Source organism: Cervus canadensis, chromosome 18, assembly GCF_019320065.1.
Source record: "Cervus canadensis isolate Bull #8, Minnesota chromosome 18, ASM1932006v1, whole genome shotgun sequence".
NCBI lineage: Eukaryota > Metazoa > Chordata > Mammalia > Artiodactyla > Cervidae > Cervus > Cervus canadensis.
Genome location: NC_057403.1, coordinates 32,647,623 through 32,674,839, shown reverse-complemented (window position 1 = coordinate 32,674,839; position 27,217 = coordinate 32,647,623). Strand labels below are relative to the sequence as shown.

At 37.9% G+C, this 27,217-nt stretch overlaps 1 protein-coding gene across 1 annotated transcript in view; it reads left to right on the top strand.

Moving 5' to 3' along the window:
• Positions 1-27,217, top strand: part of HYDIN (HYDIN axonemal central pair apparatus protein) — a 356,564-nt gene that overhangs the window by 126,202 nt on the left and 203,145 nt on the right. Inside the window, 2 exon segments of the mRNA XM_043435789.1 lie at positions 16,779-16,897; positions 21,418-21,641. Of these exon segments, the coding sequence (XP_043291724.1) occupies positions 16,779-16,897; positions 21,418-21,641 (343 nt within the window).

Genomic DNA, 27,217 nt, shown 5'->3' with positions numbered 1-27,217 from the left:
TCATTTCACTGTATGGCAAAACCACTACAATATTGCAAAGTAATTAGCCTCCAATTAAAATTTTTAAAAATAATAAATTTTTAAAAATTAAAAAAGAAAAAAAGATTCTGGGCTTTCACTGTTGGGAGCCCACATTCAATCCCTGGTTGGGGAACAGATCCTGCAAGTCCCAAGGCACAACCAATAAATAAATAAATAATAAGAAAGAAAAGGAAGATGATTTACTTTCCCTCTATTTGTTTCATATTCTCTTAGATGTTACCTATGAAGACACTGTCTGGATAACTGTCAGCAAAATCACAAACTGTCTAGAGCACAAGAAAAGAAAATGTCCTGGTTTATATTACTGAAGATCCCAAGAGAAGTTACATATTTACTTTTACATGACTTTAGTATTTTTAAAAATTAAAGACAATTCCTTAAGTCCAGTGGGGAAAAAATTAGAAAGCCCAGCCCTATTTACATTTCAACATAAAACAAGGAGTAACTTGTAAGGATTACACTGTGATTTCTCCAGCCCCTTTAACTTCTAACATTTGTCATCTTTGACCCCCACTGCATTACTGCAATGAATAGCAATATACTACAAGGATACGAAACAAAGCAAGATAGAAGTCAGGATAAACATGGTGTCCTGATAAATCAGGTAACAATTTTGAGGAGGAGATATGGAGGTATAAATCTTGTTCAGAAAGAAATACCCAAAATGACAACCAAGACTACCTCTGAGGTAGGATTAGGGCTGGGGGTTGCAACAGGAGGAAGCTTGAGCTTTTTACTCTTCCATGCTGCTTGGGTTTAGCATAAGCACATATTAATATTATATGTGTACAATTTTCAAAAGAGGAAAGATGGAAGTAAGCAGAGACTTTGATCCATCCTCTTTACAGTGTATATCATATGAACTGCTTTTGCTTTCAGAGAAGGAGAAAGCATGAGTCTCTGTGTTGAGATCAGAAAGGTTCTTTTCTGAGGCTGATGACATGGCTTTGATGTTGACACTTAGGAACTGCTTCAACTGACAATGCGCTTCCCTACTAACTCAGTTGATAAAGAATCTGTCTGCAATGCAGGAGACCCTGGTTCAATTCCTGAGTTGGGAAGATCCCCTGGGGAAAGGAAAGGCTACCCTCTCCAGTATTCTGGCCTGGAGAATTCCATGGACAAAGAGTCAGACACAACTGAGCAACTTTCAGTTTCTTTCAACTGACAATTGAACTTTTCACCTAATGATGTCCACAAATGGCTATACCAGAGACAATACCCATTTATTTTTCTACCTTTTGGAATCAACCCCTAAATTTAGCTAGACATGCGGCCATGCAAAATGAAGATTACTTTTCCCAAATCCCCATATCCTTGCATCTAGATATGGCCATGAGGCCAAGTTCTGATCACTGAAATGTAAGCAAACGTATTGAGTATCAACCTAGAAAATTCTTAAAGGGAGGGAGTACATCCATCTTTGCCCTTCTTTCCTGCTATCTGTCATGTAGAACCATGTGGGAGCGGCAGCAACCATCCTGGGCATGAAGCAAAGGCCACGTGCCAAAGATCAGAGCAAGGTATGGAGCCTCAGTCCCTAACATTCTCGAGTATGATGCACATTCAGCACTGCCAACCTCTGAAACTCATTTCTGAGAGACAGAAGAAAGCTTTCAAGTTGTTGAAGACACTGTGATTTTTCCATTACATGCAGCCAAACCTTATCCTAACTTATCTAATTACTGACCTGATGTAATAACTGACCGGGGCTGGGAAGATACCCTGGAAGAGGGCATGGCAACCCACTCCAGTATTCTTGCCTGGAGAATCCCCATGGACAGAGGAGCCTGGTGGGCTACAGTCCATGGGGTTGAAAAGAGTCGGACACGACTGGGCGACTAAGAACAGCAGAGTAGAGCCATTCCATACAGCAAGTTAGAACATTTGGTTACTGGGAAAGGAGGGCAGGGGACACAACTATGCACTAATTTGTACTACAGATTTTACTAGGAAGTGATGGTTTTGAAGTAGTTGTAAGTCAAGGTGTTTTACTGAGAGATTTTTGTCCAAGCAAGCAGTCCCTAGCATCTGCTTTGAGTTGTTGTCCCCCTCAACTAGAATTATCATAACCCCACTTTAAGATGATGTCTCTGTATCAATTGTTTCTTGAGTTTAAAATGTAGATTCATTAGCCCAGTCTAGAACAATGGAATCAAAACTTTTGGATTCTAAAGATTCTAAACACATATCTTAGTTTAGAATTCTAAACAAATTCTTAGTATGTGCTAGGCATACCATAATATGAGAATTATTTTTATGCTTCTCTGTTTCTTTCATAAGCTGGAGTAGACCCCAAACTGTTTTCTATAGAGATTTTGGCTTCAGCTTCTAGATATTTCTTAAGTTCATCCTCTGCTGAGATGGAGTAGATATCTGTCAGTCACTTGTCTGGATCTACTCCCAAATGCCCTTTAAAGGACTTGATTTTTTTCCCTTTCAGTTATTAAAATCACAATATCTTCCCTTTATCAACAACACAGTTTCTTCCTGGAGGTTACAACCTGACATTCTGTTCAGCTTTACCAAAAGCCCAGTCAGGAGAAATCACACCTGCGATGGATTTCCTAAGAACATGCAGTTCACTTTTTTTTTTTAGCTCTTCTAAATTTTACCCTTAAAATGTATCAGAGTAGCAGAGAATTGCCTACTTGGATTATATCATGTTCCTCCCTTGTTTGGATTGCTTTGTACTGAGCTGCACTCTAGAGCTATGCTGCCAGCCTCCCGCTGAACGCTGTTACAGGAAATAAAGGTAGGAAGCGTGTTTCTGCAGCTCTTGCAGGACCACTGTAGGAGTGTTTCCCACTGTAACTTGGTACTTTCCTCTTGAGGATCCATCGGAGAATTTGCCAGGCCTCAATACCCGACAGCACAATACTTCCAAAGAGCAGTTCGTCTGTTTTCATCTAATGAATATGATGAATACAATCACTAATTACTTCTTCCTCTTTTCCTTGGCTTCTGAGAGATTCCACAATAAGATATCTTGTGACCTACTTTGAGCAAACATACAGGATTCTATGGTGTATGTTACTTTGTGCAGATCTTCCTCCTGACCTTTTATGATTACAAAAATTTTCCTTCATCATATTCTCCAAACTATATATTGGGTCATTTCTATTATATATGTTTAATAAGTGACTGACACCAAGGCTGTATACTGTCACCCTGCTTATTTAACTTCCATGCAGAGTACATCATGAGAAACGCTGGGCTGGAAGAAGCACAAGCTGGAATCAAGATTGCCGGGAGAAATATCAATAGCCTCAGATATGCAGATGACACCACCCTTATGGCAGAAAGTGAAGAGGAACTAAAAAGCCTCTTGATGAAAGTGAAAGAGGAGAGTGAGAAAGTTGGCTTAAAGCTCAACATTAGAAAACTAAGATCATGGCATCTGGTCCCATCACTTCATGGGAAATAGATGGGGAGACAGTGGAAACAGTGTCAGACTTTATTCTTTTGGACTCCAAAATCACTACAGATGGTGACTGCAGCCGTGAAATTAAAAAGACGCTTACTCCTTGGAAGGAAAGTTATGACCAACCTAGAACAGCATATAAAAAGCAGTAGAGTGTACTTTGGCCAAACAAAGTCTCTCCTATTCAAGGCTTTGGTTTTTCCGTGGTCAATGTATAGATGTGAGAAGTTGGACTGTGAAAGAAAAAAGCTGAAAGCAACCGAGAATTGAATGCCTTTTAACTGTGGTGGTTTTGAGAAGACTCTTGAAGGTCCCTTTGGACTGCAAGGAGATCCAACCAGTCCATCCTAAAGGAGATCAATCCTGGGTGTTCATTGGAAGGACTGATGTTGAAGCTGAAACTCCAATACTTTGGCCACCTCATGCAAAGAGTTGACTCACTGGAAAAGACCCTGATGCTGGGAGGGATTGGGGGCAGGAGGAAAAGGGGACGACAGAGGATGACGTGGCTAAAAGGCATCACCGACTTGATGGACATGAGTTTGAGTAAACTCTGGGAGTAGGTGATGGACAAGAAGGCCTGGCGTGCTGCGATTCATGGGGCCGCAAAGAGTCGGACATGACTGAGCGACTAAACTGAACTGAACTGAACTTCAAAGGAAGTAACACTTCCTGATTTAACCTGTGAAGTATATTGCTAGAGAACATGGTTAACGGGTGCTTCAGAGTCAAATTCAGGAACGCACCATGGTGGAAGTGACTCCAGATGTACCCGCTTCCTTGAAAGGCCCAATTATGGTGAAACCTCACTGTCCGTTTTCACTCTGTGCACCCCAAGAGAAACATCTGAGTGTTTAACACAATTTGGGACTTTTGAGGTTTATCCTAATTAAACTAAAGAGTGGAGGTTTAGGAAAGAGAAAGTTAAATTACTCAAGTCATTAAAAAGGTTTTGGGCTTTTCAGAGTACTGGTGGCTCAGGGATAAAGAATCCGCCTGCCAATGCAGGAGACATGGGTTCGAACCCTGTGACAGGAAGATCCCCTGGAGAAGGAAATGGCAACTCACTCCGGTATTCTTGCCTGAAAATCCCATGGACAGAGGACCCTGGCAGGTTATAGTGCATGGGGTCGTGAAAGAGTCGGACATGACTGAGCGACTAACACTTTCACTTTCACGTTCATGTGAGTGATACTCTACATAGTTGTAAGCTGTCTTTCTCAAAACTCATCAGATTGCACCCTGATGATAATATAAGTTGTGTTATTCCTACGAATGTGAAACTATTTTCTTAATCAGGTACTTTAAATTACATTCTCAGTTATCAAATATTTCAAACATAAAGAAAAATACAGAGAATAATATACCAGTATCATCTTTTATACTTACGCAAATTTAAGAAAGCTTGACTAGAAATGCTTATGGTTTTGGTCAGGAAAATCAACATTATAAATAAGTCAGTTCTCCCTGTAAATGCAATATGATCCCAGTGATAATATCAGTAAGGTGTTTTGTTTTATTTTAATTAGGTTCATTCTAAAACTCCTTTAGGGAAGAAATAAATTTATGATTGCCTAGAAAATTCAACAGGAATAATGTGGGAGGATTAGCTACACTATATATTAAAACTTATTTAAAACCTATAGTAAATACAATTGTGTGGTTCATGAACATGAAGAGAAAGTAACCATCAAATCAATGTTTATTTTCATTTTCATCCTTATTAATCATCGTCAGTAACAGCAGCATGTCCTAATCCCCTAAAATCCTATGCTCCCCCAAATCCATAGTGTCCTATGTGAGCAAAATAAAAACCCTCATTTGCTTAAGTCACTTTGCTCTGTTTATCTTTTGATGCATAACAAACTACCCTCAATTTAGTGGTTTAAAGCAACTAGCAATCACTTATTTTGCTCATAGATTTGTGATTTAGGATTCAGCAAAGGCAGCACTATTTGCTCCACATGAGAACAACTAGGCAAGCTTGAAAGTAGAGGCTGATAGCATTTTTTAGCTCATCCATATGGCACTTGATTCTAGTTGTTCGCAGGGCCCTCACCAGGTTCTGTTTGCTGCAAGCCCTATTGTGGCCTCTCCATGTGGCTGCTTGCTTCCTTGTGGCATGAACAGTGGATTCAGTTATTGAGATGAGAAATCTCCTGCAGTCCAATTGTCATCTCTTTTGGTTATCTGTCTTTTTTTTAATCAGATTAATATTAAGAATTACTTTATGCTTTGGTGTTCTACAATTTCACCTAGATGGATTTACCTTTATTTATCCTGCTTCAAACTTGGTATGCTTCTTTAATATAAGTACCTTTCATCAATTCTGGAAAGTTATCAGCAGTTATCTCTTCAGTGTTTTCATCCCATTATCTCAGTTTTCTCCTTCTGGAAATTCTTTTATATATATTTCTTTCCCATGGAATCAAAAATTCTTTTCACTTCTCCTTTCTTTTTTTTTTCTTTTTGTCCCCCTCAATGAAAGCATGGAGTTTTAACCACTGGATCATCAGGGAAGTCCCTCCTTCACATTTTCTCCTTCTATGATACATTCTGGGTTTTCTCTAAGATTTTTCTTCCAGTTGACTCTTCAGCTATTTCTACTCCATTTATTTAGTTTTTATTTCATCGATTTGGCTTTTCAGTTTTAGAAGTTCTATTTGGTTTCAATACTTTCATTTATCTCCTTCACATGGTTTCTATTTCTTCATCTACATCTTTAAAGAATTTGAGAATGCTACATGTTAGACTTTTCTATTATCTCAAACTTTTGCAATACTAATTTACATGTTTGTGATAACTACTGATTTTCCTCATGTTGAATTGATTCTTCAGATGACTTGAAACATAGGTGTTGTTAGCTCATCTTTATCATGTGCTGTGGAATGAATGTTTGTGTCCCTTCCCCCTCACTCCCAAATTCATATTTTGAAATATAGTTAGTACTCAATGTTATGGTAATTGGCGGGTAGTACCTTTGGATGTGATTAGGACGTTAGGGCAGACTCTTCATGAATGTGGTTAGTGCCCTTTATAAAAGAGACCCCAGAAAGCTCCCTTGTCCCTTCTTCCATGTGAGTGAGAAGATAGCATCTGTGAACCAGGAAGCAAGCTCTCACCATACACTGAATCTGCCAGTACCTTGATCTTGGACTTCCCAGCCTCCAGAACTGAGAAATAAGTGCTTGCTGTTTAACCCTCACAGTCTACGGTATTTTATTATAGCAACCTAAACGAACTTAGCACAGCATGAGTACTAGATCATGAATGGTCCTTCAGAACAATTTTTTATTTCTTCAAGACCTTGCAACTTTTATTTTCTCAGGGTCTAATTCTTTCACTTATGTTGCTGTTTGGTTGCCCAGTTGTGTCCAACTCTGCAACCCTATGGCACACCAGACCTCCCTGTTCCTGTCCGTCTGCTGAAGTTTGCCCAAGTCCATGTCCATTGCATTGGTGATGCCATCCAGCCATCTCATCCTCTGATGCCCTCTTCTCCTTCTACATTCAATCTTTCACCTATCAGTTCAGTTCAGTTGGTCAGTCGTGTCCAACTCTTTGTGACCCCATGGACTGCAGCATGCCAGGCCTCCCTATCCATCACCAACTCCCGGGGCTTACTCAAACTCATGTCCATTGAGTTGGTGATGCCATCCAATCATCTCATCCTCTGTCATCCCCTTCTCCTCCCACCTTCAACCTTGCCCAGCATCAAGGTCTTTTCAGATGAGTCAGTTCTTCACATCAGGTGGCCAAAGTATTGGAATTTCCGCTTCAGCATCAGTCCTTTCATCTACAATATAGTGTAAATTTGGATCCTGTACCTATACATGGGACTTTGAGTTCTAGCAGGGGTGTCTTTCCCTTATTCAGACTGCAGGGTAGAGGACAGGCTTCATCACTACCTCCCTAGACACAAAGGTGGAATTTTTCTAGTTCTCTTTTTGGAAAGAGGCATCCTTTCCAAGGTCCTGGACTTATGCAAGGATCTAAGTTCAGTTCCTCATTCCCAGATGGGAGCATAGCCATATGCCCTGTTTCTGTGAGGGCACTTAAACTGAAGCCATTACGTCAGAAGATTGTATATACTTTAAAATCTCTGAGTTCTTTTTTTAATTTCTGAAAGTGAAAATGAAAATCGGTCACTAAGTCGTGTCCGACTCTTTGATGACCCCATGAACTGTAGCCCACCAGGCTCCTCTGTCCATGGGATTTCCCAGGCAAGAATACTGGAGTGGGTTACCATTTCCATTTCCAGGTTATCTTCCTAACCCAGGGATCAAACCCAGGTCTCCTGCTTGGCACATGAATTTTTTATTTCTAGCAGTTGATAAATTCCTCTTTCTTCTTTTTAGACTTGGATAAGTATTAAAGCTACATGTTTGTCATACTTTTAATAAGTTCTTTTTGTATTTAAAATGAAAGGATGTGCTGAGTCAGCTTACTCTGCCCTGTTGTCAGAAGTTAATGTAGTTAACAGTGTTTATATATTTCTTGAGATAGCGTTCTTAGAGAATCTGCATTGAGTCACTCTGGCTGCTCATTAAAAATGTGGGTTCTTGGGTTTCATCTATGTTTTATTGCATTGAAATCTGGAGAGGGTGCTAGAGAGCATCTGTTTCATTGTGGACTAAAAAGTAAGTGTGTAGCAAAGATGCAGGAAATGATTTATATAGAGATAAATCAATTGTGTTTCTAGACAGAGAACAATGGGAAATTGAATTTTTAAAAAAGCAATATTACTTACAAAAGCATTAAGAAATACAAATTACTTAAAGATAAACTTGACAGAAGATGTGGAAAACTTTAAAACATTGCTGAGAGAAATTAAAGACAAAGTTGAATGAAGAACTGTACCTTGTTAATATAGGTAAATTAAATATTAAGATGTCATTTTTCTCCAAAATTCATTTATAGATTCAATGCAATTCAAATTAAGATCCAAGTTGCTTTTTTTTTTTTTTTGATAGAAATTGACAAACTTATTCTCAAATTCATATGGAAATGCAAAGCATTTAGAATTGTACCAAAACAACTTTGGGATAGAAGAATAAAGTTGGAAGGCTACTATGATTTGATTTCAAGACAACTTTTAAGCTATGATAATCAGGATAGAGGCTTCCCAGGGGGCTCAGTGGTGAAGAATCCAAGTGCCAATGCAGGATGCACAGTAGACGCAAGTTTGATCCCTGGGTTGGGAAGATTCTCTGGAGGAGGAAATGGCAACCCACTCCAGCATTCTTGTCTTTAAAATGCCATGGACCGACCCTGGTAGGTTACAGTCCATGGTCACAAAGAGTTGGACATGCCTAAGTGACTGAGCACACACACAGTCAAGATAATCCAGGATAATATCCTTAATCACATCTTTTGTCATGTAAGATAGTATTCACCCTTTTGTGGTATGAGGTAATATTTATAGGTTCCAGGAATTAGGACGTGGTAATCTTTGGGGCCATTATTTGGCCTACCACAGATCCTATGTTGGTGCCCAGTTGTTTTAGCTCTTTATACTATGTAGTCCATCTTTCCTACTGATTCTCAGCACCTGTTCTGTCATAAGTCAAATTTACATGTATGTGTGCATTTATTCTGAGTTTTGTATTCTATCTCCTCAGTTATTTTGTCCTTTTTGCCTCAATATCACATCCTCTTAATTACAATGTATTTATAATAGATTTTAATATATGAAAGTGCAAGTCCCCTCACTTTGTGTATCTTTAGAAATGTCTTGGTTAATATTGGCCCTTTGAGTTTTACATTTAAATTTTATAAAGAACCATCAAATTCTGCCTGCTGGCATTTTGTTTAGTAGCACATTAAAATTGTAGATTTAGATCAGTTAGAGAAAACTTGACAATTTTATAACATTGAATCTTCTCTTCAAAACATAACCTAGTTCTCCATTTATTTAGATCTTTCTTAATATCTTTCAGTAAAGTTTTACAGTTTGTTCCTTGAAGGTCTTAAGTACATTTTATTAGATTTATTCCTAGGTATTTTATATTTTTGTTGCTGTTTTAAACAATATCTTAAAAGTTAATTTTTGACTCTCTATAGAAATGCAGTTGATTTTTGTGTATTAATTTGGTAAACATCGATCTTACTGTCTTATTAATTTTAAAAAGTGTTTATAGATTCTTTAGGATTTTTCAGGTAAGATCATCCTAAAATGTTAGTAATGAAGATTTGTTCTTTCCAATTATACATTCCCCGCCCCCCCTTTTCTTGTCTCATTGCACAAGAATGGAGCTCAAGTATCATATTGAACATCTAGTATATCTTAGATGGCAGGTTTTTGAAAGCCCAAGGTTACATTTTCTGGTGTTTGATACAATGTAGTCTAGTGCATTCACAGATTTTAGGGCTGGGAAAGAGGTTTTATAGCACATCTCCCTGCTTCTCAGCTGTGAAACCAGAACATTGTAATTATAAAGGAGAAGCTTCCCTATTTTAAAAGTATTGTAATGTTTTGATCTTTTGTTAAGGAATCTGTCCTTAGAGCTTTCTAGTTCCTGCAGACTTGTCCACCTTGCTGCCTTTTGCCCTGCTTCCAAAATCTTGTGGAAATGTAGCATTTGTAATGTAACACTAAAATTTAAATTAACTCTTGCAAATGCAAGTCTGGGTATTATTTTACTCCTATTCTGCCCTGGGTTAGGGAAATGGCTAGCTACAAATAAGACAGTCACCTTTGAAGTAATTAATAATTCCCAAAGAAACATTGGCTCCTGCTTTATTATTACACATCTCCTTTTTTTTTAAAAAAAGGGAAGGCAGTCAAGGTAACAGATTGGGAAAGCTTTAAGCCTGACAATAATGAATAGGCTTGCAATTTATTTCACAATACATTTGCAGTTTTCTTTCTTTGCCATTCTGAAAGTTGGATCTCTGTCAAAATACTTTTCTCTTGACCAGGGAGTACAAGTCACTGCCTTCACAACAGGTTTGAAGATTAAAACTCTAAAATAATGGAGTAGGGTAATAAGGTTTGGGTTCTCTGAAATTTTTACTGATGTTCTAGAGTGTTGTCAAACTAGCATCTGATCAGTACTTCCAGGGATCACATGGATTGGGGGGACCCTTTGAATAAATCAACTGTCCCAAATATTGCTAAAATTGCTCTTGTTTCTTGTAATCAAAGCAATCCTTGCCTAATGACCACTGTGTTGCCAAGCACTAGAGGGGACAGATATGTGTGTGCGTGTGTGTATGCTCAGTTGTGTCTGACTCCTTGGACCCCATGAACTGTAGCCCTCCAGACTCTTCTATCCATGGAATTTCCCAGGCAAGAATACTGGAGTGGGTTGCTATTTCCTTCTCTAGGGGATCTTCCTGACCCAGGGATGGAACCCATGTCTCCTGCGGCTCCTGCATTGGCAGGTAGATTCTTTACCACTGTGCCATCTGGGAAGCTCAGAGACAAATGTCCTTGTTTTTAAAAAGATAGTCATGGAGAGAAGATGTTAAAGATACAGAACCTAAATAGCAATAGAAGACAATGAAACATAAAATATCACAAGGAGTTATAATGATAATTAATTGATAACTAATAATGTCACTTGGTTGTTCAAAATGTATTTGCTCTAATATTGAAAATTACACTTAATGGAGCATCAAAATTATTTCAGATGTTTAAAATGTTACATGCAGAGCAAATACATAATTTTTCCTTAAATAGCTTGAAATTATAGTGGTATAAATTTAAGGAAAACTATTAAATTATCAAATATTTAGAGCATTGATTTTTGAGGGAGAACATGGAGAGACAGAAATTATTCAACACTGTTAATACTGTTGATGTTTATGTGTAAATTAATGCAACCATTCTGGAAGACAATATAGCCATAGCTCTCAAACTACCAAATGTGCATCCTTTTGTTCTGGCATTCTACTTCCGATTGTGGTGAGCTGGGTAATTTAGATTAACTTCCTCAGTCTCACTCTCACATACACACAATCTCAGAGCAACTAAAAGAATGAAAGAACAGGAAAAAATATTTTTTTAAACTTGTTTAGAAAACAAAAGAGAGCTGCCAAGACACTGAAGGATTGGTAGGCCAAGATCCATGAAAAGAAAGAAACCAAAACGATCAGATCTGGGGGGGCCTCTTTATCCTTAGTGACACTGGCTTTGGGCAGATGCTGCAAAGACTGAAAAATTAAATGGAGTCAGGAGAGAAAACATAGGAGCTCATGGGATGCCCAAGGAGAAAGGGCCCTGGAAACCCCCCATGCATAAAGGTAGGAACCAGTAAAGTGGGGACTAGAAATAAGTCCTTAAAAGAACTAGAGCTCAACTTTGGATCATTTTTCAGGTACAGATTTGATTAAGATGCTTCCCCACCAAGGTTCCAAGAGATAATTAATCCCTAATGTTCTAAGGTATCTTTTATATATGAGAAATTTAACTTCTCTTCTGTATGTAGGATGGTCCTCACTATGTGCCCTTCTTGGTAGAATTGAGAAAATAGTTACTTCAGTGATTTGGTGCAGGGCTTACTTCTGTCACAGACTCTTGCTGCCAGTGGTTAGATTTGGTTATCTGGGCTCACTAATATCCCCTAGTTACCACCCAGTTCCTGGAGGAAGATAACATCTTCTGAGGGTTTCAAATTATATCTACAGTTTCTTATGTACACTGATCAGCCCTCCATTAAAAATAACCAGGTATATAAGGAGGTAACACAATCTGATGTAATATTAAGATAAACAATGGGAACAAACCCATAGAGAGCCAAGTAATAGAATTTTTCAGACACAGATTTTTTTAAATGTTCTCACTGAAAACATTGAGCAGAAGCCTGGGAACTACAAAAAATCCATTAGGAAGTCTTGCACTGAAAAGATTTGATGACAAATTAAGAACTCAGTAGATGAATTTAATAGCCTGTTACAGCCAGAGGTAGATTTTGTAAACTGGAAATTAGAAAAAGAAAATAACCAGTACACTAAAGCATGTAAGGACAAAATGCAGATAAGAGCATAAGAACTGAGGGGAATGAGGCAAAAAGCTTGTGTGTGTGTGTGTGTGTGTGTGTGTGTGTGTGTGTGTGTAAAGAAATGGGAAAATGGAGCATAAGCAATATTTGAAGAGATAATGACTTTAAACTTTTCCAAATTGCTGAAAGATTTTCATCCATAGATTCAAAAAATGCAGTAAATCTCACAAAGGATACATCCTAACCACGAGAATATTATAGTAAAACTGCGGAAAGACAAAGAAAACCTTAGCAGTCAGAGAAAAAGACATATTATCTCAAATGAGCAAAAAGACAATCAACTGAGTTCTCAACAGAAATGGTAGAAGACAAGAAAGACTAGCATGATGCCTTCAGGTGCTTAAAGAAAATATAGGAAACTGATCATAAATGTATTCAATGACATTAATTACACTATATGTTGTAATAAGAAGTTGGAAACACTTAAATATCCACAGAAGGGACTGGTTAAAAGTATTTAGTACATCTTTAGGTGATGATATGTAAAAATGTTCCAGATGTCTTCAGTCAGTTCAGTTCAGTCGGTCAGTCATGTCCGACATTTGCTACCCCATGGACTGCAGCACGCCAGGCCTCCTGTCCATCACAAACTCCCGGAGTTTACTCAAATTCATGTCCATTGAGTCAGTGATGCCATCCAACCATCTCATCCTCTGTCATCCCCTTCTCTTTCTGCCTTCAATCTTTCCCAGCATCAGGGTCTTTTCAAATGAGTCAGTTCTTCGCATCAGGAAGTCAAAGTGTTGGAGATTCAGCCTTAGCGTCAGTTCTTCCAGTGAATATTCAGGACTGATTTCCTTAAGGATGGACTCCTTGCAGTCCAAGGGGCTTTCAAGAGTCTTCTCCAACACCACAGTTCAAAACCATCAATTCTTCGGTGCTCAGCTTTCTTTATAGTCCAATTCTCACATCCATACATGACTACTGAGAAAACCATAGCTTTGACTAGACAGACCTTTGTTGCCAACATAATGTCTCTGCTTTTTAATATGTTGTCCAGTTTGGTCATAACTTTTCTTCCAAGGAGCAAGTGTCTTAATTTCATGGCTGCAGTCACCATCTGCAGTGATTTTGGAGCCCAAGAAAATAAAGTCTGTCACTGTTTCCACTGTTTCCCCATCTATTTGCCGTGAAGTGATGGGACAAGATGCCATGATCTTACTTTTCTGAATGTTGAGTTTTAAGCCAGCTTTTTCACTCTCCTCTTTCACTTTCATTAAGAGGCTCTTCAGTTCCTCTTGACTTTCTGCCATAAGGGTGGTGTCATCTGTGTATCTGAGGTTAATGATATTTTTTCCGGCAATCTTGATTCCAGCGTGTGCTTCATCCAGACCACCATTTCTCATGATGTACTCTGTATATAAGTTAAATAAGCAGGGTGACAATATACAGCCTTGACGTACTCCTTTCCCAGTTTGGAACCAGTCTGTTGTTCCAAGTCCAGCTCTAACTGTTGCTTCCTGACCTGAATACAGATTTCCCAAGAGGCAGGTCAGGTGGTCTGGTATTCCTATCTCTTTCAGAATTTTCCACAGTTTGTTGTGATCCACACAGTCAAAGGCTTTGGCATAGTCAATAAAGAAGAAATAGATGTTTTTCTGGAACTCTTGCTTTCTTGATGATCCAACCAATGTTGGCAATTTGATCTCTGGTTCCTCTACCTTTACTAAATCCAGCTTGAAAATCTGGAAGTTCATGGCTCACGTATTGTTGAAGCCTGGCTTGGAGAATTTTAAGCATTACTTCACTAGTGTGTGAGATGAGTGCAATTGTGTGGTAGTTTGAGCATTCTTTTCATTGCCTTTCTTTGGGATTGGAATGAAGACTGACCTTTTCCAGTCTTGTGGCCACTGCTGAGTTTTCCAAATTTGCTGGCATATTGAGTGCAGCACTTTCACAGCATCATCTTTCAGGATTTGAAATAGCTGAACTGGAATTCCATCACCTCCACTAGCTTTGTTTGTAGTGATGCTTCCTAAGGCCTGCTTGACTTTGCATTCCAGGATGTCTGGTTCTAGGTAGTGATCATACCATCGTGTTTATCTGGGTCATGAAGATCTTTTTTGTACAGTTCTGTGTATTCTTGCCACCTCTTCTTAATATCTTTTGCTTCTGTTAGGTCCATACCATTCCTGTCCTTTATTGAGCCCATCTTTCCATGAAATGTTCCCTTGGTATCTCTAACTTCCTTGAAGAGATCTCTGGTCTTTCCCATTCTGCTGTTTTCCTCTGTCTCTTTGCATTGATCACCGAGGAAGGCTTTCTTATCTCTCCTTGCTATTCTTTGAAACTTTGCATTCAATTGGGAATATCTTTCCTTTTCTCCTTTGCTTTTCACTTCTCTTCTTTTCACAGCTATTTGTAAGGCCTCCTCAGACAGCCATTTTGCTTTTTTGCATTTCTTTTTCTTGGGGATGGTCTTGTTCCCTGTCTCCTGTACAATGTCACGAACCTCCGTCCATTGTTCTTGAGGCACTCTATCAGATCTAGTCCCTTAAATCTATTTCTCACTTCCACTGTATAATCATAAGGGATTTGATTTAGGTCATACCTGAATGGTCTAGTGGTTTTCCCTACTTTCTTCAATTAAGTCTGTATTTGCCAATAAGATGTATTATTAAGTTAAAAAAATGGAGGCCAAAAATAATACATAGCTTATGCTCTCATTTACATTGACAGTTCTTAAATAAGATTAAATGTGGAAGGATTGGCCCAAAATGATAACAATAGTTATTATCTTTGTATGGTGGAATTATGATAGAATTTCCACTTTCCCTTTTAATATTTTATAATGATCATGCAGGTATACCTCATTTTAAAAGGGAAACAAAACCAGTCAGTACTTTAAAGGCTTGTGCTCTGTATGCATTGTGGCTCTGTAGTAAGGGATACTACTTCAGTTCAGTTCTGTCACTCAGTCATATCCAACTCTTTGCAACCCCATGGACCGGAGCATGCCAGGCTTCCCTGTTCATCACCAACTCCCGGAGCTTGCTCAAACTCATGTCCATCGAGTTGGTGATGCCATCGAACCATCTCATCCTGTTTCTTCCCCTTCTCCTCCTGCCTTCAATCTTTCCCAGCATCAGGGTCTTTTCAGATGAGTCAGTTCTTCACATCAGGTGGCCAACGTATTGGAGTTTTAGCTTCAGCATTAGTCCTGCCAATGTATATTCAGGACTGATTTCCTTTAGAATGGACTGGTTTGATCTCCTTGCAGTCCAAGTGACTCTCAAGAGTCTTCTCCAACATCACAATTCAAAAGCATCAATTTTTCAGCACTCAGCCTTCTTTATGGTCCAACTCTCACATCCATACATGACTACTGGAAAAACCATTGCTTTGACTAGACGGACCTTTGTTGTCAAAGTAATGTCTCTGATTTTTAATATGCTTTCTCGGTTGGTCATAGCTTTTCTTCCAAGGAGCAAGCGTCTTTTAATTTCATGGCTGCAGTCACCATCTGCAGTGATTTTGGAGCCCAAGAAAATAAAGTCTGGATTCCATTTCCTCTACATGAAAGAAGCTGTAAAGTGACGGTCAGATAGACTCCTGGACTCAGATCTGTTAATGCCCTGCCTCTTCATAAATCTAGGAAAGATCAGTGTGAACAAGTCTCTTGGAGCCCCATGTCAACTCTCATCTTATGGTCATATTTTAGAGATCATTTCTCTTTGATTTAGAGAAATTATTTTCCTTTCTAAGAAATTTAAGGATACAGTTAAGATATGGGGTTAAATTAAAAAAAAATTTTTTTTCCACTGAAAGATCAATCTCACTTGCAATATAAGCTGTCCTCTAAAGTTAAGATCTAAAGGAGATCAGTCCTAGGTGTTCATTGGAAGGACTGATGCTGAAGCTGAAACTCCAGTACTTTGGCCACCTCATGCGAAGTGTTGACTCATTGGAAAAGACCCTGATGCTAGGAGGGATTGGGGGCAGGAGGAGAAGGGGACGACAGAGGATGAGATGGCTGGATGGCATCATCGACTCGATGGACATGAGTTTGAGTAAACTCTGGGAGTTTGTGATGGACAGGGAGGCCTGGCGTGCTGCGATTCATGGGGTCGCAAAGAGTCGGACACGACTGAGCGAATGAACTGAGCTGAACTGAAAGTTAAGAAACTAGTAGTATTTTTGTTTCTTAAGTATAAGCTAATTATTTAGCATTGGTTAAATTACATTCCCTTAGTCCATTGCAGGGTGCTGTTGCAATAATCTTGACTGGTTTTGTTAATAAGGAGTTGTGGGTGATCTAGGGTAATAGAGCATCACTTAGGATAATAAAATCTGAATTGTTTTTACAGGTCGAGAGATCCGTCTGCCCCTCCGAATCAAAGGGGAAGGAATAGGACCAAAGATTCATTTCAACTTTGAGTTGCTGGATATTGGAAAAGTTTTTGTTGGATCTGTACATTGTTATGAGGTAAACATTAGGATTGTTCATTGAGACTCAAAAGTATGTGCTGTTTTTGTTTGATTTTTTGTGTTTTTATTGATAGGAAATTTTTGCTATCATATTTTTTTTACCATTACTCACACCTATTTGGACCCCAAATGATCAAACTCCTCTTCCTCCTTCCCAGTTTTACTGAAGGAAGCAATTTTTTCCATCCCTTTTAGCCTTTCTAACTTTACAAAAGGCATCAAATTCATAAATTTATTGATTTTATCAGCATCATTTTATGAATTGCAAAGGGGGACACCATAAATATTAATACATCTCCCTATCTGTTTAATGTTTGTTCTCTGACAACATAAATCCTACAGATGAGAGAAGGAGGACCTGTTACATTTTCCAGAATGTCCTAATGAGGATAGCTGTTTTCACACTTCAGAGTTTTCTCTAATTTAAAATTTTAATTTAATTTTCCCTGATTTAAAAACCAATCATCCTGATTCCTGGAAGCTATCTCCCTGTTTTGTCTTTCCAATTAAATAGAAAATGATTTTTTTACATGGTGTTCCCATGGGTTCATGAGGATCAAAATTACTTCAGTGTCGCTTCATCATTAAATTCGTGTCTAGGACATTTGTTTACACTATATAAAACTATAACCTAGAAAGGTTATTGTGGAAAGATTCCTAAATTGTGTTTGTATTTCTATAAGTGTAAAAACAAAAGCATTCATTTAGTGAGAGACAAACAGGCATCAGGTTCCGCGCTCTATTATGTGTGCATGCCTACGTGTGCATGTGTCATTTCTAATTTTTATGTACCTGTTTTATAAATGAGAAATATGAGGTGCATAGCAGTTAATTCAACAGTCTCACCCTTCAGGTGTGTGGACCTCACATGTATTAGTTCTCTTGGTCCTCACAAAAGCCATATGAAGTAGGTACAATGACTGTCCCCATTTTATAGCTGAGGAAGCTAGAGGAGGTAATGCTACATACCGTAACAAACAAATACAATAACGTATCTATTTTGTTCCTAACATAAAGTCCCAGACAAGCTTTGCAGGATCAGGAGCTCAGCCTCCTTCCATCTCATGGCTCTGCCACCCCCACCCCTCACGTGTGACTTGCAAGATGGCAGTGTCACGTGTATCACACTGACAGTGGAAGAAGGAGCATGGAGGGATGCGCACAAGAGGTGTTCATAGGAGGCAGCACCAGCAGGGGCACGTATCGCTTTTGTTCACATTCTGTGACTGCGAGGGTGACTGGGAAATGTAGTCTAGCTATAGGCACAGGAAGAAGAGGATATAGGTCCAGTGAACAACCAGCTTCATTCTGCCACATTTGTTAAGTAACTTGGCAAGGTCACATAGCTTGGAAATGTTAGTGAGCAGTGAGTGGCTAGGGCCCTACATCCTAGGGGAAGAGAAGGCCCTTTGCTGGCTTGTCAGTCTCTTGGCATCTCATTATGGGCAAATCCAGTCTACAGGCAACTCATCTTTCAGCCCAGCCTAACCTGGCATGGAAGGTAAGTGCCCAGCTGATGTTGAGAGCTTCCTGCTGTGTCATTTGTCATCACATTCATCAGAGTTAACGATATCCCAAATATCATCCCAAATGGGAGATTTGAAAGGTAAATAGAGATGTTAACGTCATGTTGACATGGAATATACTTAAGAGCACACTTTAAATGAAGTAATCAGTTGCATGACTATCAGAAAATGAAAAGTGCACACCCACCATGTTGCATTGTGCTGTGTTGCATTCTGAAAAAAATAGTCATTTAGAGGGAAACAGGTGTGAATTCTTATTGAATGGGTATTCTGCCTGTAATTTATCCAGAATAAATTTCACTTATACCTTAAAGACTGTGTCTTATAGGTGCTGCAGCAGAAAAGAGCATTTAGTTCTGATGCAAAATGGATAGGGTTTGCCTGAATATAATAATACTTTCTTACAAATTTTAAGAGAAGTGTACTTGAGCCCTTCACTTCCCTCCCTCCCACATTTGAACAGTAACAAACCACAGCCAGCTAAATAAGTGTTAAATGGAGTGCAGCATTAGGCTGGACAGTTTTGAGAGCTCTGCAGTGCCAGAGAAGGACATGGTAAGGTGCTTCTTATAGGAGTATTTTGCACACATTGCGTATTTAATGCTGATGCCTCATTGCATCTCTGTTTCAATTTATTACATTACCTACTTGAGACGAATTTGAATAACTAGCTATTGCTCTTAGTCATTGCTGAGCTTAGCAGATACATAAAGAATAATCCCCAAGAGTATACACTGTTCCCCAGTGTAATTAGAAGAAAAACAAATGAGAGGTGAAGTTCTTCTATAAATTTCCCCCTCTCCAAGGAGTTGGATTACAGGGTAAGAGCATTACTAGTAATCAGAAGATGTCAGAATTGTACTGCCAAACAATTTCCTGGATTCCGTATACATGAGTAGTTTCTGGTTTGTCAGGGGGGAGAAGAATGAAACGCATATTCTTGAAAATAGAGTTGGCCCCTTATAGAAAATCTGAGTAAGACAACAGTAAAGGCAGTCCTTGTACCAGCTCAGAGAGGAGAACAAAGGTCCTTCAAGTTACCACTAATACCTTTGAGTTGCTTTCATGTTACCACTAACTAGTACATATCAGTTGCATCTTAAGCACAGATAAATCTTAAACGCATTTGGCTTAACACTGGGTATATAAATATCAATCACTGTCCTTTATGAATACTCATTGCCACTCACTAGTCTAAAAGTAACGTAAATTAATAAATTTCATTTTCATGGCAATCTGAGAAGTTAGTAGTACTTATATTTTACAGGTAGGGAAATAGGCACAGAGAAGCTAAGCAGGTTCTGCAAGGTCACACAGCTTGTAAAGTCAGTGGAAAAGCTGGGATTTGAACCCAGGCATTTGACTTCTGAGACCGTGGTCATAATCACTTTTCTACATGGTCTTTTTAAAAGGAGTAAAGAACAAAATGTGGTTCCTATGACCAAGGAACTTAGAATGAGGGAGATGGGAAATAAATGTAAAAAGATGAGTAACATCAAGTAACAGGTATCTTGTGGTGAATCATCCATCTTCTCTTGGCAGGAGCAGTATCTTCCTTTGCAAGGGCCCCTGTCTCTATCCTACTTGTGCTCTTGATTCCTTCTTCTCTGCTCCTTAGGAGGCAACCTAATCTAGTGGGCCCGCTACACCCACCCAAATCCTATTACCTTGGTTACCTAGTCCCCTTTTCTTATTACAACCTCAAACATCTAATCTGGGCCTTGAATGCATTATCTCATTTAATAGTACAAATAGACTAGATCTCCTCTACCATACCGTCCTACAGCTTTGCCACCCCCATTTTCTCTTTTTACCAGTAATATTGTCAAAACAGCAGTCTGGAACAGTCAACCACTATTTCCTCTGCACCTGTGCACTCCCTAAACATTTGTACTCTGGATTCCTCAGTCATGCTGTATTGGAATTACTCTCTTCTTTGAGGGCAGGGATGGCCCAATTAAAAATAAAATTTTTAATTTAAAATTTTAAGATAGCATTTTCTCAAAGCTTTTTCTCCTTGACCTCTGTCCACATTCAACGTCTTTTGGAAATTCTCTCTTGGCTTTCTCAGTTCCTGACATGCCTCACATACCTTTTTGAATCTTTCCTATCTCCTCTTTTTTTTCCTCCAATGATAGGTTGAGTGTAGGTTGAGGGCACTTACTACATAGAGAGAATGGCTGTTCACTTGTTCAGGTGTAAACATTGGCAAGGAATGGAGATTGTGTTCTAGAAGTCCAGGGATAGAACTGTGTGGCAGTACTACAGGTTCACGGCAGCAACTGTGGCAAATGGCAGCAGGAGCAGTAGACAGAGCCAGCATAGAGGCCTCTAAATGCCAAGCACGAGCTTTTTACACACACCTAGTGTGCAATCAAATATGAGCAAATTGGTTCCAGAAACTGATATATAGGAATAAAACTTCTCTGTAGTAAAATAGTAGCTTGCCAAACAGTTATCTCTCCATTAGAGTTTGAGATGAAAGTATCACAATAGGATGAAATCTAATGGTGCAACAAAGAGAATCTTTGCAATCTGGAATCCACAATTATATCTCATCTACATTCTTCAAGCTACATTATAAAGGTAGGCTTAGATAGTTCTTGCTCCTATATTCTGACTTGATTTTTACTTTTCAGCATGTCACTTAATCCCAGCCTTCTCATGTGTATAAGGGAAAGACCTACCTTCCCTTGATAATTTCATGGGTAGAATAAAAGGTATTTTAAGGTTCTTCTTCAGTAGATGTGATTATGGTCAGTCTTTATAGCATAAGTATAATAATATGACTAACTCCATTTTAAAGAGGAGATAAAAACACAAAATTATTTTCTGGCTTGGGACTCCTGTCTTTAAACATCACACTGTTCATTTTTCCCCTGAGGTTTTTCTTTGGAGCTGTCTTCCTGCAGCTGTCTCTGTGTTGGTGCTTATATGAAAATAAATCACAGTCCCGTTGCTAACTTTTTTCATTCTTGTCTTTTTGATACAGACAGTGCTATCCAACAAAGGCAGCATTGATGCCCTCTTCAATGTGATCCCTCCAGTTTCACCTCTGGGGGCCTGCTTTGTTTTCAGTCCCAAGGAAGGCATCATCGAACCAAGTGGAGTCCAGGCTGTCCAGATTTCCTTTAGTTCTGCCATCCTAGGGCACTTTGAAGAAGAGTTCCTGGTCAATGTGAATGGGTCACCTGAGCCTGTGAAACTGACCATTAGGTAAGTTGCTTCTACAAGTAATATGGAAACTGAAGTTTTTACCTATGCTTTCTTAAACTTCAAAACTAGATCACCTTATACATTAATGGAGAATTAAGAGGTTGACAGAATGTTTATTTTCTGTTAATAACACTATTGATACCTATCTGAAAATAACAATTTGACTCCCTGCTGATTACTTTTTAAAATCCAGGCACAAACATAAAATGTAAAAATAAAATCCTCTCATAAAATTATTTTAAAAACCCGAACTAAATCATGTCTTGAATATTGATATCTGTCTTTGTTGATATGAATACGTCAATATATAAGGGTGTTTTAAATTTCTACCAGTGTTTCTCTAGTAGACATGTATAACTTCTTGTAACATGGATGCAGTTGCTCTTTTGGAATCTAGTTTTTCTTTAAATTATAACCTTATAAAATAAAGAATTAAATTAGTTTCTACTTACTCTCTCTGTTTTACTATGTTTAGGGAAAGTAAGTTACTAACACCTGGATAAAATCATCTTCTATGATTAAGCTTTGGCTGTTACCCTATTAATAGTTCCTCTAAGCTTTCACCTTTTGTTTTTTTCCCATCTTTTGTTTTTATTTTAAGGAAATTATTTAAATGCTCTTACGTCTAATGCCACCAGGATTTATAAAAGTCTGCTTATAGTGTCAGTCAGCCAGTGCTAGACACTTGCAACTTTTGTGCTAGACATCTTTTGATGCCTTCTCCGGCTGCTCTGTTTGTCTTCAGGTTTTAAAAAGAAGTTCTCTGTAACCAGCCCGTTGGCAGACCTATAACTTTGGTTCCTGTTGCTTTAGAAGTTCATGTCTTCAGAATAGATTGCAGATTCTATTTGGATTCCCACAGCAACAGGTTGTTAATTAGTCGATAGTCTCTCTTATTTTGGTTCAGAAGCCTAGCAGGACCTCACTCCATCTACAGCTGAAGTCTCTCCCTTGAGGTCTAGAGATGACATAGAAAAGAGACAGGCACATTTCTGAGGCCTGAATGATCCTAGGAAAACTTATTGATTTTAAGATATCTACTGAAAATGTAGAATCTTAAGACTGACTTGAAGGTGATTACCATTTCTTCTCAGTTCTTTCACCTAACTGTCTCTGCTATAGGGTGAATTACATCCTCTCAAAATTCATATGTTGAAGTCCTCTAACACCCAGTACTTTACAATGTGACTGCACTTGGAGATAAGACTTTTAAAGAAGTAATTAAGGAAAAATGAGGTCATATGAGTGGGCCTTAATCTAATATGAATGGTGTCCTTGTCAGAAGAGGACATTAGGACAGATACACAAATAGGAAAAGACTGTGAGAAGACACAGGGAGAAGGTACCCATTTGCGAGCGAAAGAGAGAGTTCCTCATAAGAAACCAGCCCTGCCAACATGTTGATCTGAGACTTCCAGCCTACAGAGCTATGAGGAAATAAATATGGACACAGTTAACGACAGAGCCCAAAGATACATGAAGCAGAAGCTTACACAATGGAAGAGAGAAATAGGTAATTGAACAGTAATCAAAGGAGATGTCACTACCCCACTTTCAATAATGGATAGAACAGCTCGCCAGAATATCTTAATAGAAGAGTTGAATAATACTGTAAACCAACTAGACCTAACAGACACCTGTAGAACTCGCCACCCAACAAGTGCTCTTGGAGCATTTTCCAGAATAGACCATGCGTGAGGCCATAAAGCAAGTCTCAATAAATTTTAAATAATTTGAATCATGCAGAGTGTGTTCTTCAACTAGAAAGAAATAAAATGAAAAATCAAAAGTAGAAGAAAATGTAGAGAATTTACAAATATGTGGAAATTGAAAAACACACCTAAATTACCAATAGGGCAAAGAAAAATATTACACAATACTTTGAGATAAATGAAAGCAGAACACAGAGTATCAAAACTTATGAGATGTGGTAAAAGTAGTGCTTTGAGGGAAATTGATAGCTGTGAGTGCCTGTATTTAAAAAGAAAAAAGATCTCAAATCAATAACCTAAATTTCTACCTTATGAAACTTGAAAAAGAAGAGCTAACTAAATCCAAAGCAAGCACAAGGAAGGAAATAATAAAGATTAGAGTGGAAATTAATGAAATAAAAAAGAAAAACAATAGAGAAAAAATAAAACTGAAAGTTGTTTTTGTTTAACATTGTATTGAAAGTTCTATCCAAGGCAATTAGGCAAGAAAAAGAAATAAAAGACTTTCAGATTGAAAAGGAAGAAGTAAAACTATCTCTCTCTGCAGATGACGTGATTTTATATGTAGAATATTCCAAGGATTCCACCAAAAAGCTATAGAGCTAGCAATTGAGTTCAGAAAAATTATACAATATAGGCTCATATACAAAAATCATTTGTATTACTGGAGAGTAGCAATGAAAATTCAAAAATGAAATTAAGAAAATTCTTCTTACAATAGTTAAAAGAATGATATAGTTGGGAATAAATGTAACAAAAAAAAAAGTGTTAGACTTGCACATTGAAAACTACAAAACCTCATCAAAAGTGAATTTAAAAGAAGACCTAAATAAGTGACATGGATTAGAAAACTTAGTATTAACCTAAGATGGCAAGATTTCACAAAGTGATGTATAGATTCAACATGATTCTATCAAAATTCCAGCTGTCCTTTTGCAGTAATTGATGAGCTGATATTAAAGTTTATATGGAAAGGCAAGAAATCCAGAATAGCCAAAATAATTTTTTTAAAAAACCCTAAATTTGGAGAATTTATATATCCCATTTCAAAACATACTACAGTTTTGATGCAGTAATCAAGCATCTGTTATTCTGGTATTAAGATAGACATATAGATCAATGGCACAGAATTGAGATTCCCAAAATAAATTCATATGGTTATGGTCAGTTTATTTTTATTAAGAGTATCAAGAAAATTCAATGGGAAAAAGGATAGTGTTTTTCAACAAATGATGCTAGAGCAACTGGATATCTACATTCAAAAGAATAAAGTTCCATGCAACCCCCCTCCATCTCACACCATATACAGAATTAATATGGACTTCCCTTGTGGCTCAGACGGTAAAGAATCTGCCTGCAATGCAGGAGACTTGGGTTCGACCCCTGGGTCCAGAAGATGCCCTGGAGAAGGGAATGGCAAAACCCACCCCAGTATTCTTATTCAAATAATCCCATGGATAGAGGAGCCTGGCGGGGTACAGTCCATGGGGTCACAAAAGAGTCGGACATGACTTAGTGGCTAACACACACATAGACCAAAGACCTAAATGTAACAACTAAAACTATAAAACTTTTAAAATAAAGCACAGGTGCAACTATACATGACTTTGGATTAGGCAAAGATTTCTTAAATATGACACCTAAGTATAAGCAATCAAAGGAAAAGTAAGTAAATTAGACTTGATCAGAATTTTTAAATTTTGTGCTTCAAAGGACACTATTAAGAAAATGAAAAAAGCAAACTACAAAATGGGAAAAAATATTTGTAAATCATATATCTGAAAAGGGGCGTCCATCTAAGATATATACAGAACACTAACACTCAATAACAAAAAGACAACCCAGTTAAAAATGGGCAAACCGTCTGAGCAGACTTTTCTCTAAAAAAGACATTCAGATAACTAATAACATGTGAATAGACTCTCAACATCATTAATCATCAAGGAGATGCAAATGGAAATCACATTGAGATACAACTTCATACCTGTGTGGATGGCTATAACTTAAAAATAGAAAATAGCAAGTGTTGTAGAGAAGGTAGAGAAATAAGAAGCCTCATACACTGATGGTGGGAAGGTAAAATCTGCAGTCACTTTGGAACAGTCTGACAGATTTTCGAAGAGGTAGACTTTGAATTACCTTATAATCTAGCAATCCATTCCTAGATACCTACCCAAGAAAAATGAAAATTTAAATCCACACAAAAACTTGCACGTGAATGTTTAACACTGCATTATTCTTAGTAGCCAAAAGGTGGAAATAATCCAAGTGTCTCCCAGCTGATGAATGGATAAATAAAACATGGTCTATTCACACAATGGAATGTTATTAAGACCATAAAAAGGAATGAGAAAAGAAAGAAGGATGTACATGCTGCAACATGGTACCTGTTAAGTGGGTGAATTTATAGCATATGAATTATAATTGAATGAGGCTGTTATTTTTTTTAAATTTCCAAAAGCCTATAATATTGAATAATAGTTCTGTCATTTCATGGGTGAATTTTTTAAATCTCTCCTCTCTTCCCCTAAAGATCCCAAGCATGCACTATATAGTGTTGCATGTCACTAGCAATGTCTGAATAGATCAGAATGTACTTGGGTTCTCCACCGTGAATAACAGAGTTTAGAAATCTTCTAGGAACCTTTTCACAAGTAAGTTTGGACTAGTTAATACTCCAGGTATTCTGTGAACTTTAGGTCTCTTAAGTCTCTGGACCTTACCATTCATACCAGCTCCCATGCCTTTTTTTTTTTTTTGCATGTTCACTCCTTGTTTCTTGCAAAGGAAAGGAAAATCTGACTGTGGAAAGAATGTTTATTTCATCCTAAAACTAATTACAAATTGCTAAGAGAAATATTCTTGTCTAAATTGCATTTGTCCAGAATTGTTCTAGCATGTCATACCACAAGCAGTAATTTTGAAAACTTGGTAAATGTGTGGTGTCACAAATAAATGTCTAATGATAAAGGTTGAAATACGTGTACAATTTATTATTTATTTTCAGTTCCACACAGTAATACTCATTTTACTTATGACTTTGCCAGGGACACTGTCTTGGGCCTTATAGCCCAGGAAGTCTCTATAAAGTTTATATTGTGGATTCTGAAATTTTATTTCTTATTCTTTTACTGTCAGGTAATCTTCTTTCCTCAATACCACATAATTTTTGCTAGTATACCTTGAAAGTTATCAGAACTATTGCTGAATTTTTTTCTATTTCTGTTTATTTCTCCAGCTGCATGACACAGTACTTAAAGTGGTTGGATAAACAACACCGTAAAATTGAAGTGATTTTTTAAAATTACCTATAAGCAATTTTATACTCTCCTATTTTTACATATGTGACTTTATGAAGTTTAACTGTAGCTTATTTTTCATTCAGTCTGTTTTACATAACAACATAATAATTTAGTCACTCTATCTCTTGGTCTTTAAAATTCTAATCTTAACAGACCACTGCATTGGTGTTGGGTACCATCTTGGCAGAGACTGTCCTAATATTCAGAATCCCTGTTTGAATGGATGTGACAGCGTCTAAGCCCAGTTGGTATTCAGCTGCCGTTCCCTTAGTTATATGTGCCTTTGAACAAATGCGATTTAACTCTGGTTTTTTTCTGCTTCACTGATTAAACGACTGCATTGTGCAATTTTGTGATCTTCTTTCCTATTTCTTTATGCTTTTGTGCACTGCAGACTCTTTTGATCTATTCGTTACTTTGGCCTCCCAAAAACTTTTTTTACAAATCAAGTCTCTAATCTGTAGGCTCGTTTGACTTCATTCTCAGCTGGATCCTAATTCCTCCTGAGTACCAGCTGCTCCTTTTGAAACCACTTTGGATTATTAGCATAAAATAGAAAAGA